At 35.2% G+C, this 19284-nt stretch overlaps 2 protein-coding genes across 3 annotated transcripts; both read right to left on the bottom strand.

Moving 5' to 3' along the window:
• Positions 1-4851: 4851 nt before the first annotated feature.
• Positions 4852-8442, bottom strand: LOC141612229 (U-box domain-containing protein 45). Its single transcript, XM_074430964.1, has 2 exons — positions 7531-8442; positions 4852-6354 (listed from the first exon to the last, which is right to left on the bottom strand). The coding sequence occupies exons 1-2, from the start codon at positions 8079-8081 to the stop codon at positions 5442-5444; spliced, it is 1464 nt and encodes a 487-aa protein (XP_074287065.1). The 5' UTR covers positions 8082-8442; the 3' UTR covers positions 4852-5441.
• A 7108-nt stretch (positions 8443-15550) lies between these two features.
• On the bottom strand, positions 15551-18995 carry LOC141612230 (signal peptidase complex subunit 2-like). 2 transcript variants are annotated; one of them, XM_074430966.1, is made up of 5 exons: positions 18746-18995; positions 17686-17837; positions 17277-17358; positions 16339-16481; positions 15551-15918 (listed from the first exon to the last, which is right to left on the bottom strand). In XM_074430966.1, exons 1-5 carry the CDS (start codon positions 18884-18886, stop codon positions 15822-15824), a joined length of 615 nt encoding a protein of 204 aa, XP_074287067.1. In that variant the 5' UTR covers positions 18887-18995; the 3' UTR covers positions 15551-15821. The 2 variants fall into 2 exon arrangements, with proteins under 2 accessions (XP_074287067.1, XP_074287066.1); XM_074430965.1 differs by having other exon boundaries at positions 17277-17354; positions 17682-17837; positions 18746-18962.
• Between the last annotated feature and the right edge of the window lie 289 nt (positions 18996-19284).

Genomic DNA, 19284 nt, shown 5'->3' on the forward strand with positions numbered 1-19284 from the left:
ATAACCTTGTATATTACTCGTAATACGTAGAATGAATAATACTATACGGAGTACTTAGCATAATAGCATTATGATCCCTAGGCCTAATAAGGTATTCAAGGAAGACGTAGAAGAATACTCTTCATTTCTTTTCTATTCATTTCCTTTCTAAGAATCATATAATAATAGTTTTTATTCTATACCTATTAGGCTATTATATCTTTATTTATTTTTCCATGTATAAATTTAATCCATTAGATGAATCTAGATTACAATCCGATCGGTTAAAAATAAATGGATCATTCATATGTTTTAGAAAAAGGAGAGGATCTTAGGTCAAGGAAGACGGCATTTAAGGGCAACTCTAGGTAGGGAGGGTATATCTATTAGGGCAGAGTACGGATCGGGTATCCGATCCATAGTGCTAGTTCGGATCGGATATCCATATTATAAATCCTGAAATTAGATATCCAATATCCAAACCAAATGTTTCAGATATCCAAAATAATCGGATCGGATGCGGATATCCATCGGATATCCCTACTTTTTAATTTACTTTAAAATTAAGTTTGAAACACAATTATATTCAGTCTTACATGATGATTTTCTTTAGTATTCTTACTCCAATATTCTCGACATAAAATTCAAGTACCACTTAGTTATTTCTCTAATATTTTAAACATTAATTAAGTTGTTGTATCAAATAAAATTTTATTTTCTCGAAATTATACTAGAAACATATAGTTTCGGATCGGATCGGATATCCAAATGTTTTAATTCTAATATCCATATCCAAACCAAAACCAAAGATTTCAGATCAGATATCCAAACCAAATTTAACTTTCGGATCGGATATCCAAAAATTCGGATCAGATTCAGATCGGATATCGAATCGGTTTGGATAATTGGATTTTTTGCTCCGCCCTAATATCTATAAACGTAAACTTATCTCCTTGGTGCTACCTAAATACTCGTACTATATATATAGGGTCCAAGTGTCTAACAGTTCAAATTCAGAGCACCGGCAAACCAGCCAAAGGGCGCATTTATATTACGCGTCCAAGTCAGTCTACCGACTTGTATCACAATTCACAAATGCTCTTACCCCACTAAATTTCATTTATTCATGGAGATTTGTACTGTAGAATTTTTTGAACTTATTGTACGGAGTAACTGGTTATGAAAGTGATGTCAATTTTAACTATAACAATAGTCGAGATAAAGATTGAACTACGTCTACTACGATTTCGAGACAAAGTCGGTATACACGATCTTAAACAATAATTATTCATCTACTTGAACCATAAATACCTTTACTTCATAAGATCAACAAGGTTGCTGACTTCATGGCTTCAGTTGGACATTCATGTCCAACTCTTTCGAGGTGGTTTGATAGCCGGTGGCTTCAACTTACCTCCCTCATTCGAAAGGATGAGATAGGTTGGTCCTACCCTAGAGGATCAACCTAGTTTTCTTACCTAATCAAAAAAAAAAAAAAAAAAAAAAAAAAAAAAAAAAAAAAAAAAATCCGTCATGCTTATGACCGTCACAAGGTTATAACCTTTCACAACCCTTCTTCCACTTGCCCTCCCACTTACTTCTTGTGAGAGGCTAATCTCTCTTTGTAACATAATCATCGTCCACCACCGGTCCACCACCATCCCCGCACTCACACAACCATGATACCACATCCTCCTCCGGCTTGGCTCTACCGCTGCAGTGCCCCTGCATTACTAACGCAATGCTCTTTTGGCTCGCACCATGATACATTGATACATGATCGTTATTGAAACCGCAACAGATACCAAGAGTTAATACCATATCTTATCTAATAACATCACATTAAATATGTCTAAATGTAGTGAAAGTTCACATGTCTCACATCTTCATCTAGCAACTCCAGCCTATGCATGCAATGCAATATATAGCTTGGTGTTTAAAGGACCTGAGTAATTACACCAAAAACATTAATGACTATAGACTATGGACTATGCACTAAAGCTATAATCTATCGGCTAGTCTTGCCTAAGACAATACTATTTATCTGGTCTGTTAAATACTCCCTCCATCCTGGTCAATTGTTGTCCTTTGGTTTTGGCACAAAGATCAAGAAAAGAGGAGATGACCAATAACTAAATGACAAGTGGAACAAATTGAATGAGAATGATCAAATTACCTATTAAGTTCATTCTTAAAATAGAAAGAAAAATAAATAAGTGAGGCACCCAAAAATGGAAAAGGACAACAAATGCCCGGAACAGAGGGAGTATCATTTAATATGGATATATAGGATAAATGTTTTACCTTTTCGGTGCATTATGCTTTTATCTTATTCATACTATATAGATATATTTTATCCGTCTTAAACGAATGTCCGTCTTAAACAAGAATTTGTGATAATTTATATCAAGCGATTCCCATATGTTGTGGTGTCAATAATTTGACTTATAAAAAAGTTCATTAAACTACGTACATTAATCTTGCTAGTGAACAAAATTGCTTGGAGCATTATCTCTCAATAATCACATGACTAGCACAGTTTCAAAAGCAAACGCACTTTTGTTCTCTGATTTTAGGGGAAAAAAAGGTTATCTAGACATTTAGATATTCTAAATTTCTATTCAATTTTCTTTTACAAAAATTATCACTAAAGCTATCAGGGTATTCTTTTATAAACACGTTTATATGATACTCGTTTATCACGATCATTAAATCAGATGCACAAACTATTATTCTGTGCATTAAAAAAATCACAAATTATACAAAAGACCAATTGATTAGATCGAATTTCCTCAAACACAAATACTTGCAAGTTGTAAGACCATCTCCAAGCATAAGGTCGAGTTAATCGGGTCACCAATATTTTTCTTTTTAATCGCACCTTAATTATCTTGACCCACTTTCACCCTCCCAAGCAGAAGGTCACAACCTAGATCAGCAACCCAATCATTTTCCACTTAGATCAGCAACCCAATCATTTTCCACTTTCTAGCCAATGAGAGAGTGTCACATACCGGGTCACCATACTCAATCAAAGGTCACATTCCCTTTATTTTGACGGTTGTCCTTTTTTTTGGTTTCGGCCAATGGAAAAGTGCCACCTATCGGGTCACCAACTCAACTCAAGGTCACCAAGTGACCCTGAGTAATTCAAGGTCACCAAAATTATCCCCGTAATCCTAATTTAAGGTGTCATTAAGGTGACCCAACAAGGTCACAACCTAGTCGGTGACCTTGCGTGAAGATGGTCTAAGAGATCCTATCTTAAAAGTTATTAAGAAACCACTTTATGTATTTTTCATAACATTTTATTATTGATTGATACATATTTTCATAAAAAGCGTACCATTTTTATTATAGAATGTCGTAGTAACAATTTATACATGACTTCGTGAAATCATGAGTACCATTTTATAGTACTCTCTCCAATTCACCATATTCTTCCCTATTTCCTAAAACGGTTATTCAGGTTTTCTTCCCCTTTCTATTTTTGGTAACTTTTTACTCTTATTTTATTCATACCTCTCTCCTATTACCCCGCACACTCAACTCTTTTAATTCTATTTTATTCCTTACTTTAATATTTGTGGCCCACAATTTATTATTTAACTCCTAATTATTCATTCATCTCTCCTATCATCAAACCCCACCCAACTTTTTATCAATATAATATTCCATTTCTTAATTCTTGTGCCCAAAGTAAAGAGGAAGAAAATAGAGGATTGGAGGGAGTATTACTTTCGGTACAATTTCCATCATACAGTAAATTGGTAAAAGTCAAACATTCACCTAAAAAAAAAAACCTCAAACATAGAGTACAAGAAAGTCTCTCAAAAATGGGAAGTGACAGTTCTGAAGGGTGAAAAACCTGCAACACGCCATGTGCTAGATGACCACATCCAGGTAACTTTGATTGATAAAAATTACTCCGTACCAATTTTATGCTAATACCCAAAATTATGCTCTCCTAAACTGCTACATTTTTCTAAGCACCCCTTTAAAACAGGATTTGTCAGCATAAAATGTCAAACAACCCACTAACAGCAATGTCAGTAAGCATTAATCACCAGATTAAACAATCTTATAATTAGTCAAGTCCCCTCTTAGTTCAAATCCTTTAATAGACCCGTATTTAGATCCGTTGCATCTATACATATCATCTAGTATTAACCCAGAGATTTCAAATGACAGTAACAACTAATAGGAATAAATATAATAGTTGGATCTTAACCATCGCCTTAGAATTTTGGTTGAGATGGTTCATCTATCATGATATCAGAGCTAATATGACTGAATGTGGTTTAGGGAAGATTGTGCATTAACCACTCTTCAAGCTCAATGCGCATTCGAGTGAGGGGCGTAATAGAAATAAATATGAGCAAATTGTGGTGTGGAAGACTGTTTCCGGATGATCCAAGATTCCAAATGCCAGTATAGCAAAGAAAATGGCCGACAAGGCATCAAACAATTGAGTATCACTTTGGCTGGTTTGATACTCGGATACTTCATTTTTTTGGTGAAATATACATTTTCTAAGGATGGATACTATTCCGTAATCTAAGTAACATATAAGAGCAGTGACGTAGCCACATACAAGCTAGTGGGGCCTCGCGACCCTACAGCTTTCCAACAATTGATGTTTTTTATCATCAAAATTAGTTTGATTTAAAAAATTTATGTCTTTACAATCCCGTAATAAAAGAAACGAATAACAATTACTTTAAAATTAACCCCATACGTAACTTCTGGCTACACCGTTGTATTGGAGTAGTTGGATACTATTCCTACAGATCTATATCAATTTTGATAACAAACATAACATACATGCAAGATATAAAAATATAAATGCATTTCATATCACCATCAAGAAGAGATATAAAGTCTACATCTGAATTTATTCATTTCATAAATGCTGCTCATTAAAGTTCTCTAGGCTATTCGTAACCTGAGTAACATTTAAACATGTTACAATGCTAAACCATATACTAGTATCAACACATCTAGAGTAACTACTAGACTAACCAAAACAGATACGGGCGGCAATGCCAGACCTTAGTATCGAGAAGGCGGCCAAATCGCTGAGTAACGAAGGTTTCAGGCCTTCTAAGATCTGTCATAGCCGGACAATATCTACTACACCTATGACCATATACTATCCACATAATGCAACCGTTACTAGACAGGGTAGACACCGACAAACATTTAGGGCTTGTTTGGATGGAAGATTTGCGGGAAATGGAGAATCCCATTGCATTGTTTGGAGGGGAGGAATATAGAGGGACTCATTTTCCTTCCTTGAAGACAAATTAAGATCTTATCAACATAGAAAAAATCTCGAAGGAAAATGATTCACTCAACCCCTCGCCTTTTTTACTCTCTCATTGTATCCAAACAACGGGTTCAGGGAGAAGATGGAGTACTAACTGAACTTTCTATTGGATGAAAACTAATCTCGGAAAATCTCAGAAAGGTAGGCTTTTTGAAGTTGAGCATGAAGTGAGTGACTTGAGATGCTCCGAAGGAACAAAATCTTGAGGCAAGTTAGCCCTCTTGACAATCCTTTTCATATTGCTTTGCAAGCTTTGTTGTACTAATTGCTTCACCGCTTTCTTCTCCTCGCTCATCATTGCCTCCTCTTCCTTATTAACATTTGTCACAGTCAAGGGCGAACCGTATATAGGAGCGGAAACCGCCTGACTTGTGTTATTGTCAAAGCACTGAGAAACTTGTTTCCCTTTATCTAACCTCAAACATTCCAAAATCCTCGATGCCCTTTTCTGTGCTAATGTGCTTCCGAGAAGGGTTAACTCTAACAATGCTGAACCAATCCCGGCTTCTATCATATGTTGTCTATCACTATAAGATTTATGAGCCATAACCATTAACACATAGGAGGCTTTCTCTTGACACCCGGGTGAGTCGGTCCAATTCAACACGTCAATCAAAATAGGGAAAGCGTCCGGGACATTGCTGATGGCTTTTCTTCCTTCTGGTGTCGAAACTACATTGCTTAGAATCGAAAGGATTCGCTCGCTCATTTCCATATACCCCAACGAGTTTATGAGGTACCGAATCAAATTTGTCTCAAGAATCAATGCAATGTTTGCCGGTGATATGGAGAGATTGTAAAGGGCTCTCAGCGAGTCCTGCCTCACTTGTGAGTTGGGTTTATTCTCAGAGTCCTCTAAAATGCTAACCAAGAAAGGGATTGCACCTGAAGTTCCAATTACTATCTTATTCGAATCCAATGCACTCAATGCTAGGAAATTCGCAACAATGGCTTCCGAAATAGCCGGATCTACAGACCCTTTTGAAGACTCAATCTTCTTGAGCATCTTATGGACTGCCCCCGCTTGAACAATAGCCGCTTTATTCCTGAGTAAATTTTACAAAGATATTGTGAGTGACAACACTTTACAAAAAAAAAATACAAGCACCATAAAAAGTGACAAGTTACACTTTTACGGACGACACTAACTCATTGACCCTGCAATTAAATGAGTAATCTATAACGATTTGGATTGGTTACATATGTGAAAGTAAAACCGTCTCATACAAGACCAACGGTAAAAAAGTGCGATTAAGTCAATACTTCAGAACAACATTACTCGATTCCCTCAAGGTCTTCGACGTAAGGCGGGTATTGAGGGTCGATGTACGCAGCATTACCGTATATTCTAAATAAACACTAGAACATCGCTTTCAAATGACCCGTAACGATAATTGCGTCGAGATTTAATCAAGGACTTAATCAAAGCAGAAAAAGTGAGTAATTTGACACAGAAGATTCTCTACCCATAATAGAAAACAGCAGTACATACATCACAGAAAACAGAAAAGAGCACAGTACAGCCAGCCTAACAGCTGAGTAAAGTCCATAAACAAGTAAACGTCAAATACAGTATCCTGCTTCTTCCACTTCTAAATAATTTAGGAATCCAAACAAAGCAAAACACTACAAAAATTCCAATTTACTCACTCCAAAAGCACCTTATTTTGCATTTGTCTCCCCACTTAAATAGTTCCAAATTCCTTCATGATTAATATCATCATGTGTTTTATTTTCCCCAAAATTCCCTGTATATATTTCCCATTTTCCTCAATTTAATTTTTAGGATATTCCATATAAGGATCATTTTCATGCAATTTGTTTCATCAAATCAACTTTAAACAACCCAAAAATAAAATTAATATAATTGATTAATCAATTATCAATGTCCTTCAAAACAATCAAGTAGAAAAAAAAACCTGAACTTTTAATGTAGGGAAGGAGGAAAGAAAAACAAAACAACCTTAAAAGCCAAGAAAAAGGAAAAAAATCCGTACAACTTTGTAAATAACGTATGACATGCATTACAATTTGGAAACAATTTCAGTATCTAGCTACTTATTAACATAAACTCGACTTTAATTGACTTATTTTTACAATTTGACCGATATTTTAGAAATCGTATACCTTTTATTAAAATATCGCTAGAAGTAATGAGTTAATAAAAAGTAAAAAAATGACCGAGACGGAGAGAGTAAATAAGAAAGGTTGAGAAAACTCACAAATCATTGCCAATGCCAAGATTAAGAAGAGCATATAAAGCTTCAATCTTCAATACATGAACATGTTGATCATCATGATGATGATCAATGTGGAGATCAATAATGGAAACAAGTGGAGGAATAGCACCCAACATAGCTAAAGTAGACCTCGCATCACCATCTTCTTTAGCAAAACCTCTCACCATTTTCGCACCTTTTTCTCTTTCCTCCACGTCATCACTCTGTAACAGCCCCACCGCCGCCGTCATCTCCGCTAGTTTCTCCTCCTTCCTCCGCCGCATCTCCTCCGTCATTTCCGCCGTTTCCGTCGATTCATCCGACGTTGAGGATAAGTTCAGCATTTCGTATAGTTTTCCCGGTTCTGACCGCTCGCTGACCGGTTCGGACCGGGGTTCTGGTTTTTTCGGGGTGGGGGCGGTGGTTGTTACGGTGGTGGTTCGGCCGCAGGTGATTGCGGCGAGGAGTGTGCGGCGGATGGCGGTCCATGGTCGGAAATGTTGGTGGTGAGATCCGGGAATGTGAGTTTGTCGGTGGTGATCACACTTTGCCATGTGATATGTTTCGGAACTCGAGGGGTTGAATGTGCGCAGCCTTAAAATGAGAATATATTTTCTAGTCTAAACTTGACTTCCTAGGGAAGTCTAGGAAGTCGAATGTATTTTAGGCTTAATAGTAGAAACTCGATTATAGGAGGGAGGTTGAATGTACGCAATCTTATAGTTTGAGGAGAAATGGTTATATGGGAATGCTACATTGGCATGGAAATAAGAGAAGAGATGATTTTTTGAGGGTGTTTATTCCAAGGAAGAATGATGTTAAAGGGAGGCAAGAAGGGATGGGGGAGCTTAATAAACAAAGTTTAATGGATTAATTAAAAAAATGAGAAGAGATGATGGGAGGGTGATGCAATGTAAAAGGGTAAAGGGCTTATAATAATAATTTCAATTGGTCTTCCTTGTGACGGGTTATCATTTGTGGCGGATATTTTGTGAGATAAAATGGTAGCAAAATGGGTTAGTGGAGAAAGGGGACCACATAAATAGTGTTGTAGAGAGAGAAAAAGTGGGTACTTTATAAGGTAAAATGGTATCCGTCACTCAAGAGTGACGGATATGTACCGTCACAAAGAATTTGTGTACTCCCTCCATTATTTTATATATGTCATTCTCACATTTCGAGACACTCACTTCTCTCTTCAATATCTCTCAAAATATATAAGTTAATAATATGAAATGTATACTCTTTTGAAAGCAAATTTTATGACGAATCTAATGATATAATTTTCATAATTTTTTCTAGAATATATTCTTGTATAATTGAAAGTCAAAGGCTTACCTCGTAAAACGAAAACGTCATATATAAAATAATGGAGGGAGTAATATTTAAGGTGGCAAAGTGAGATGGGATAGTGGGAAGGTGTTGCTATAGCTTTGAATTTTGAGGGGAAGTCATTGGAATTTGGGACACTAGAATTTACACTTGGGAGTTGGGAGATTTTAAGTCTTGTTTTTCTCACTTAAACTGTCTTTTTCTTTTTCCATTCATTTTAGTATGAACTACGTATATCACAAATTATTGACGGTGACACGTTAATACATTACTCATAAGTTTGTGACGGTATATGTATATTTATAATTATTCAAGGTGACATGTATATTATACTAAGAAAGACTAATTGTATTATATTTGGACTAAAAATTTATATTTCAACAGTAAATTCTCATTTGTGACAGACAAATTCCGTCACAAGTTTATGATATGACACAAATAGGTTGTAAGTAAGTGAAAAGGCAAGTGAGAGAATTTTATAAGAGGTCACAAGCTTATGATCAACGCAAGCAAGACAGACTGTTTACTTTGAGATCCCTCAAGTGTTGATACTTTAGTGGGGAAATTAGCTCATATACTTCTTTGAAAGTATTTCATCTTAACAAAACTATACAAAGTGTGAAACTTTTTTTTTGGGGGGGCAACGATAAAAGAAAGGATTATATAAATGGGCATTTGACTCATTTGGTCAAATATACTTATTTTAGTAAGCACATAAACTAAGACAACAAAGTAGCTACATCGGCTAATAACAGGTACGGCTAACTGCATACAGAGATCTTCATCGAAATCCTCATCATTTATGAAGGGACGGTTAGAACTGAGCAAATGATCGATAATATCATTACTCATCTTTACAGACAAAATTTCGAAGAAATACATATACCAAGACACAAATGTGTGAAACTTGAGAGTCAATAGTCCGGTACATACTGTTTAACTGATTATCTAGTAGGACTAGTACGTGTTGTCCATTTAATGGAAAATTCATTAGAGACAACCAAATTAATTGGCAACATAAATCTTACCCGAAATCTAAATTTATATCAAATGGAAGAATCCAATATATATAGCTTGGAAGTTTGAATTGGTTTGACATTCTTAACCCAATATATATATACAAATAGATCAAAATTATAAGAAAGAGATTACTTTGATTATTAATAATATAACTAGCGAATTAAATATATGAGGATTTTTCATACTCCTTTACACTGTTACACGAACCTGGGAGAGTTGAGATTTAAACCCGTGACCTTTTAATCACATGTCTCTAATACCATCTCAACCTAAAGTTTAACTTGATGGTTGGAATCTCATGATTGGTTTTATGTTATAAAACGTTCCCTTACACAAATGCTCATTGAACTTGAAGTGTGGATGCATTGGAGGCCTTGGTCAGGAAGGCTCTAACACCATATCAAAAAATAGTCTCAATCAAAAGTTTAAACTGGTGATTGGTCTATGATCGATTTTATACTTAACAATAAAGAATCAGATTTGATATTTTTTTAGTGGCATAGACAAATAAAAAGTCATATATAAAAAGTACTCTAATAAATAAAAATTGTACTATAAAATAAATTATGTTATTTTTCGACTCGATGACCTAAAGTTTAAATTGAATTGGCTTGATGTATTTTTGACATAAATACTTTTGCTAGCTCCTAGTTAGATTTATTAGAAAGTGGCAGCCAAAATGATTCACATTTTAGTCGAAAAATCCAAAACTACTAGCTTGGAATTGCCATGCACATCACCTAGAACGATTTGGAACAAACTTGATTGAACGTAACCATAATCACTCAGAAAATGACTCGATTTAAATCTACCAATACCCAAAATGGGCGGTCAAAAATGACATGCATTTAAAATAATTTGATGTGAACCACCATATATATAATACATCTAAAATAACCTACCCAAATTGAGATGCTAGGATGCTCAAATATTGCACCATTATAGTTACTCCTAGAGTCCTAGTCTATTTTATCGTGGTTTGTATCAATATTTTCATCATTTCATGCATATGAATATTAAATGAATCATACTGTATTTATCGAAATTTCGAAAAATGTATGTCAAAAGTAATGCTAAGAAAAGAATTGTTGATATTTTCCTTAATAACGAAACAAAATCTAACATGTATGGAGTTTATTGGTTAATACTTCGGTTAAACTTTCATAGATTTCAGATTCAAGTTTCCCCAAAATTAGAAAAATTAAAAGTAAAACGGAAAATTCACATGGTACCCCTGAACATTGCCATTTTTCACATAGTACCCAATATTTTAAGTTTGTGCACATTGTATCCTCCACATTTCATTTTCATACACAACATGCCCTTTTTGTCGCTATTACAAAATTTAATTGAGCGTAAGTCCTACATCGAAATTCGGAATTGGCAATTTTTTTGATCTAAAATAATTTTCTTGTCATAATCTATGATTTTAGGGTTTTCTTCCCGAGAATCATAAATCGACCATAATTTTGGTCTTAAATTTCCGAATTACCGTTTTTCGTCTTATAAAATTATAGATCTAGAAAAGATAATCAATTTTGAAAAAAAAATTAGTCGATTCCGATTTCTAGTCTACGATTTATGCTCAATTGAAAATTTTAAAAGAACGATAATAAAAACACGTCCTACATGAAAATCAAAGTTTAAGGGTACCATGTACGCAAACTTAAAAAGTTGGATACCACGTGCAAAATGGCAAAATTTAAGGATACCACGTGAATTTTCCGAAAAAAAAAAAAAAAACAATTTTGTGAATGATTTTTATTCTTGAGATTAAGGATAACAATTGTCCAATTGGTAGACTATGGATATGGTGAAACTATATCCATTACCAATTTTTTTTTAAAAAATGTCTATTTGTATCCATATTTACATGATGAAGTGTGTGAAATCGATATCCACTAGATATTTTCATCTTCTACAACTATCACTCATCAATTATTTTTGGAGATCAACATATCTTACACTTGAATATTGGGAAGAAAATCACCCATATAAATTCCTATTCGTGAGTGTCCTATATTGATAATAAGAGAAAAAAAAATTATTTTTTTTTTTGATGACGAGGGAGTTGATTCCCCATGAGCCCATGCATTTTTGCACCACCACATGGACCATGTAAGATTGTAAGCCACCCTCTTCGGAGGCTGCAGTGACCAAGTGATCATCGCCCCAACTGGTAGTCGAACCCGAGATCTCTCAACTTCTGCACTTCTGCAAGCTTCAAGGTTTAACCCGGTTATCACTGAACTAACACCACTTGATTAAGAAAGAAGTTATTACTTTATAAGGTAAGGAGTTATTCTCTTTATTGCCAATTCGTTTTAAAGTGGAACCCTCTTGTGCTTAAGTTGTGGACTTTTTCTCCTCCGTTTGGGTGTGGCTCAGGCCCGTTGTTAAATTTAACATGGTATCAGAATCCACGGTTATTATCCTGAATATGATAAATTAACTGGGCCTATTATTCGCAATCGTTGGAAAATAACACGGTTTGCTTTGACGGCTGGAAGAGAGGCCTAATTGCCCCAGACCGATTTAAATGGGCTTCACATTTGAGGGGGAGTGTGAAGAAAACCACCCATATAATTCCCACATGAGAGTGTCCCATATTGATAGAAGAGGAGCGGAGTTACCACTTTATAAGGCAAGAAGCTACTCCCTCTATTGCCAATTAGTTTTAGAGCGGAATCCTCTTGGGCCTAAGTTGTGGATTATTTCCCCTCCGTTTGGATGTGGTTCAGGCCCTTTGTTGAATTTAAAACCTGGCTCTCATAGCATGTTAAATCATCCCAATAGAGGAGAGAGAGTCTGTTTCATATCCTCTCCTCTTTTATCAATGTGGGACTAAATACGTATAGACGGATACCATTTCTCCTCACAAAATACCCATTTGCCCTAAAGTGGGAAGCACATGGGGGTGCCCCACCTTGTCCCCCCTATCTATTTTATTAGAGGTTTTACCCGTCTGTACGCTCCACCCGTCTATACCAAGACCTATTGATATATATATAAGACCACTTTATGTGTAAGACAAGTCCACCTATAAAAATCCCAAAAAAATTAATTAGTATAATTTTTTTTTTTTGATAGCCTAATGTTGTATATTGATAATTTAAATATGTTAGTATTACTCATAAGATATCGAGTTATTAAAATAAAATTAAAATACAAATATAATCTAATGATTAGTTTGGGCTATTCTTCTATTAGACAAGTCTTATATTATAGGACGGTTTTATAGGAGAGTTACTGAAAAATAAATAAATAAAAACCATCAAATTTCAAATTATTATTGCAAACTTTATAAATTGAAAACTATTCGATATAGACAATAGACAATGAAGCGCTAAAGTGTTAATTAAGTCTTTTAGCTTTGTTCAATTATGACATTAGGCCCTATAAATTTCATTTGGAGCAATCAAGCCCCTTAAATTTCACCAAAAATGAAATTCAACCACATTTTTTAAATCCATTGAAAATGTCACTTAAGTCTTCAAATCCTCCAATGGAATATATCACAATTTTTTTTATTAAAAACGGACACTATCCGTCACAAACTAAAAACGGGTGGTGTTCCTTTCATAATAAGACAAGTGGGGGAAATGGAGCATCCCATGGATAATACCACTTACATATTGTGATAGAGGCAATATCCGTCTTCAGCTTGTAACGGATATGGTCCGTTTTCAATGAAAATTTGTGATATATTCCATTGGAGGATTTGAAGACTTAAGTGGCATTTTCAATGGATTCCTAGCTGTCCATGATCGTAAGATCATTAGATCAATACGCATGAATGAACCTTACCCCATTTCTATCTATACCATATTACCATCCTGTCATTACTTATTTTCCTTATTGACCTCCATCAAGGATCCGATTTTATTTCTCTTATTAAACATTGACTAATTTTTAAACAGAAATGCAACGCCATTGACAACGTCTAACGTCTTATGCTTTCATTTAAGGATTATTATCTGCAATATTACTCCAAAATTAAATGTCATGTCTCGCGTAATATTAAAATAATGTAGCTACTCCACCCGATCCAGAGGACGCATGCATGGATCTATGAAGTCATTAAATTTGGGGTGCAGCAGAAATTTCATAACACATGCGACCATGCCTTCTTGTTCATCGCAAATTCTCCCAATATTTTAAAAATATAGGAAAACTATATACTCCGTACAATATAAATTTGATATATTCTTAAAATTACGCCAAAGGGAAAGTGTTAAGAGCTGCAAAACCGGTAAAGAAATGGATCCTCTTTGTATACGTATTTCCCATTGTCTCAAAACTCTCAATCGATTGTTTTCTTTTAATTAAAATACCTCTTACCGTGAATAAAAACGAAAGTATTTCCTAAGGTTTATACGGACGGAATAACATAGTTTTTCTTCCTGCTCCCCATCTTAACTTTCATTTATATCGTCAATGTTCGTATATAAAAAAGGAAATTTTAAAACAGACGTCATGTGAACATCAGTTTCAACCTGTCAAAGGCCTGGATCCACCTCCGAGGGAAAGCTGCTCTCACACTATAATCGCACAAAAACGTTTTTCAAATCTTTCCGATCATTTTTTTACACTTGGTTGTTCGTGCAATGGTTCACCAAAAAAAAAAAGGTGTTAAGATGGAGTATTACGGTTTTTCTAATGTGTGCCCTTACTATTGAGATTTGGCCCATGCCCAAGGTATAAATCCCACGGTTTGTATTGATAAATTTGGGAAGGATGGGTCTTCTTTAAGTGGCTCAGTTGCTTTCTAGTCGGACTGATCACTGAAAAAGTGACAATGAACCATTAGATATTAGATATAATAACAAAGAAAATGTTTGCCGAAATCATAGTGATGTCTGGATATATATGGTATTGTACTCCTACACCAAAATGTAACACCAATGAGGATTTCCATGGACCAATATCATATTTAAGTCCCAGCAAAATACACTATACCAAAGAGTACTAGAACCCCAATTGCATTAAAACCGTCTCCTACAATACTCGCTCAGCTTTTCGAGGAAGCGTGGACATGTCAAATCCACGGTTGTCCAACAACACATTTTACCTATCTTTACTAGTACTTTTTTAACTTTTCTGTATCAGACACTCGGCCAACTAGATCAATAAATATGGGGTAAAACACGGTGATGGACTCGAAGGCAAAACATGTACTATTCACTGTGCACAACTAGTTATATGTCCCATTTCAAGTAGAACATCTGCATATGCACATCAACACTACTTCCTTGATACGTAATTCTCTTGAACAAGTTGAACAATAGACAACACCTGGATCTCACTCCATTCATTACAAACTTACACCACCTACTGACTACGCCACCCGCCCTTCGTTCCCCACTACTTTTCTCTTGCCTTTCTACATCATCTATCTTCCACTTAATACAGGTGCTCAACTTTGAAACAAAATGTGGATCATACAGAAATAGTGGGTCGTCAATATATTCAATAGTGGTCTCTATCCTAATAGACTCTCCCCTTTCTCGCCATAGACTGAACTTTTAGACATTAAGAATGTAAGATAATGTTATTAATATGCCAATAGTGATGGGACTTAAATGGCTTAAACCAACACGAACTACTAAGATGTATAATCTTAGTATAATCTTAGTATTTGAAATTGCAACATTTACTTCATGAAGATTAAGTTGAACTGCAGCATTTTATATCGTCAGACAGGATAATAGGAAATACCTCCGTAACTACTGAAATGTTATATCAACCAGTTCAAGAGTATATCGTAAATGTCTAAATCCTGCAAAATCGAGAGAACTCAGAGAGAGAGAGAGAAAACTTACAGGATAATTTAGAATGTCATTTGTATTTTAAACATACAACCACTAATACTGATTTCTATGTCCATAAGATGCACCTTCGGTTCAACTAGTGAGTGTCTTGTGATACAGTCATATAGCTAGTCAACTGTTCTTCTTTGGTTCTTTGTAATGACTTTCTAAGAGCCCTTTAACATCATTCCAGAAAATGCCTTCCACCAATACTCCATCCTTGGTGAACCTAAAACAATTTGGACATAACACAAAATAGATGAAAATGACTACCACAGCCACACCATATTCCCCAATACCTCAAGGACTCCCAATTGTGGCGGAGATGAGGTTTCTAGACGACAATAATGAATGAAAATCACATCCCTCCGTTATGTTTTATATAAGTTGTTTTAAAATGTTACACAAGAATTCAGAAAATCATAGGAAATGTTTGTAATATTGGTTGAGTATAATAGTTACCCTTCGAATTTTGAAAAATATACTTTATTTTTTGTATCAAGCCTTATTTTAACCATATGAGTCATTGACTTTACTCTGTAAAATCTGGATATTAGTCTCTTTGGCACCATTAAAAATACATAAAATGATTATCTCCTCCATAAACGAGACGCCCCATGACCAGAGGGAGAGGGAGAGAGAAAATTACCATTTAGTGACGCTCTTTGTCAACTCAACAGGTTTGTTTGCAGAAATGGAATTTGGATCAGCGCTTTCTATCGTCAATGTATACATATCGGAGAACCTGGGGAATGTGGACGATACAACCACGCCCGTGACATTGGAGGATCCCTGAGAAAGATGCAAGAAGAAACTGAAGATTCGGATAACAGAAACTTGCAGATCTCAGAAATACTGTGCTGACTGCTGGGTATACCGTCCACATCATAACAATTATCAAAATCACACATACACTCAGGATCAAGGGTGCATTATTATAGTACTGATGAAAACCTAATTTATTGGAATTCTGCACTCAAAGAGAGAAGAACTCTAACACTTAGATGGGGCTTTCTTGAAATATATGCACAATATGCTATTCAATCTGGATGGATAAGACTGCACCATCACAGAAAAAGGATAAAATTGAAAAGGTCATATATCAATATATCATACATGGATTATCTGATTCTCACATGATAGGTTTTACCAGAAAGCATATCAGATAATCAACATGACTGATGACTGATACGTGTGAAAATCGTGTCGATAGGTAACATCCATGTGACAAAATCCAACTCACTATAACATAAAAAATTCAAATAGCATAAGAAGAATCTTTCCCCGGCAAACCACTCAGAGCCTTAATCCCAAAATGATTTGGGGTCGGCTGACATGAATCATCCTTTCGAACCGTCCATGGGTGAACGCACACCTCAAAATGCGAATAGAAAAGGGAAAATGAAAAACAAAAAGGGAGAACGAAAATGTAATGGAAAGTCAAGGTAAACTTAGAGGTTTTAAAATCGAATTCCGGATTTTTTTTATAAAAACTTAAAATTTAAATCAAGAGGAAAGTCAAGGCAAACCACTCAGGACTTCACTATTTAAAAATATACTGGCTGGAAGCACAAATCAAAAACCTACCCTTGGAGGGTGAGTGAACACGATGGCATTCCTTTGTTTCTTGTAAATGATCAGCTGCAACACGACGTTTAAGATAACATATGTGCGGGAAAGTCAAGGATGCAACAACATCAACTAAGACGTAACAAGTTTTAGCCAGAGGTTGCTTATAAACTAAAATAATTCAAGCAAAAAAGCAGTCTAGACTCTAAAGATGAAGAATGTTTTCACCAATTGAAATATGAAAAGAAATCCCTTGGGCCCAAACCGACATAGAAAGAACCCGTGGCTGTAGATAGTTGAACAAAAGAGAGGAAAAGCAACGAGTGGACAAGGGACGGGTGAAAAAGAGAAGGCCTTATTAACTCTCTAGAAAGTGCTTGCTACAGTACTAAATGGAAAACAAAATTATCATCAAAGAAAAGGATATAATACAATGCAGCCGATTAAAAAGTAACGATTATCTGGAAACTTCTTTGGGTAAAACTGCGCCACAAGAGCAAGGATTATGATCAACGATCCCATCAACAATTTCATATTGCTCAACCTTACATCTTCCGGAAAACCGCATCTATGAACAACCTGGCATTCATTTGAACAAGAAAGAAGAAACATCAGCCTTCCAAATATAAACACCGGAATCAATTGGTGTTTCCAATAACATGAGTTCCGTAAGCAAAAATATCTTCCATTCAAATTTAATGATCAATGCGAGACAAACGCAGAGATTAGGCTGCTTATCCAGTTATAGAGGGTCTATGAAGACAAACGCACAAATATCTTCCATTCCAAAATATTATCCTCCTTTTTAGCTTTTGCAACTTGCAAGCAGTACATGATAGATCGATTTACAGAAAATTAGTATATGCGTTCTGTTAGACGATCCTAGATCAAATTAGTATTAGGGTTGTATTGTTGTTGTTGTTGTTTCTCGATTGTCATATACAAATAGCTACAAAAGTTGACGACCTATAAACGAAAACATAGACACTATGATCGTTAACTACTCCGGCCACTCAATTACATTCATCCGCTTCATCTTGCACATGAGAATAGTTAAAATATTCCGTATTTCACCAAAATAGTTCCCATACCTCCTAAATACACTCCCTCTGATTCACAAAAAATAAGATATCTTCTGTGGTAGTATAGGAGATAAGCGTTAGGGATTACAAAAGCGGAGAATATTTGCGAATCGGAGAAGTGTAATCAAATACGGAGTACAACATATGGTAAACTACGAAGCGTTACTGAACATTCAACAATCACATATCCAACAACAACCGCCAGCAAAATCTACACACTATTACTCAACCACTCAGGCGTTGATTACTTAATTAGAACCCTAAAAATCAACATATGATACTCTTCCAATTCGAAAATTCAACAGAATAGAATCATACAAATTAAAACATTAAGAATCAAATTAATATGAAATTGTAGCAATTAACATATGAAGATGATCAGAATGTCGAGTAAAAGAAGTATACCTCACAAACAGTTTCGTCAAGAAGGTATTTGATGGCGTGATGATCAAGTAAATTGCATTTCTTAGGGTTTTGCTTCTTTGCTGCTGTTTCGTTGGTGGTGGTGGTGCTGTCGCCGCCGCCATTGTTGATGTCGGTCGCCATTGATTATCTCTCTAGTTTCTCTCTCTTCGATGACGAGATTTTCAGATAAATGTTGGTGTTCACCTTTGTATGCGTTTTTTTTGTAGTGAAAAGGAGAAACGAATACGGTGGCCCAACCCAAAACAATCTGACCCGTAATTGACCCAGTCCAAAATGATATGAGCTGACCCAAAAAAACAAGTGTATCAAGTCATATTAATCTTATGTACATCGGGATAAATAAATAACTATTATTGGTGTCCAGCCCGTCGGAGCTACATTTATTTAGCATTAAAATTTATTTTAAATTAAATAAAACTATTTTAAAGTTGCATAACTCATAAATTTATCATTAATATATTTTGGATTTAAAAAATCAAATAGAAAATAAACGATTTTATATAAAAACTAGTTTAGAT

Source organism: Silene latifolia, chromosome 11 (genome assembly GCF_048544455.1).
Source record: "Silene latifolia isolate original U9 population chromosome 11, ASM4854445v1, whole genome shotgun sequence".
Taxonomy (NCBI): Eukaryota; Viridiplantae; Streptophyta; class Magnoliopsida; order Caryophyllales; family Caryophyllaceae; genus Silene; species Silene latifolia.

Coding starts and splice junctions, on each gene's coding strand:
- LOC141612229 (XM_074430964.1), bottom strand. CDS start 8,081: ATGGCAAAGTGTGATCACCACCGACAAACTCACATTCCCGGATCTCAC. Junction 6,355..7,530: donor CTTGGCATTGGCAATGATTT/GTGAGTTTTCTC, acceptor AAATTTACTCAG/GAATAAAGCGGCTATTGTTC.
- LOC141612230 (XM_074430966.1), bottom strand. CDS start 18,886: ATGGCGACCGACATCAACAATGGCGGCGGCGACAGCACCACCACCACC. Junction 17,359..17,685: donor TTAATCGGCTGCATTGTATT/ATATCCTTTTCT, acceptor ACTTTCCCGCAC/ATATGTTATCTTAAACGTCG. Junction 15,919..16,338: donor ACAAAGAGCGTCACTAAATG/GTAATTTTCTCT, acceptor AAATTGTTTTAG/GTTCACCAAGGATGGAGTAT.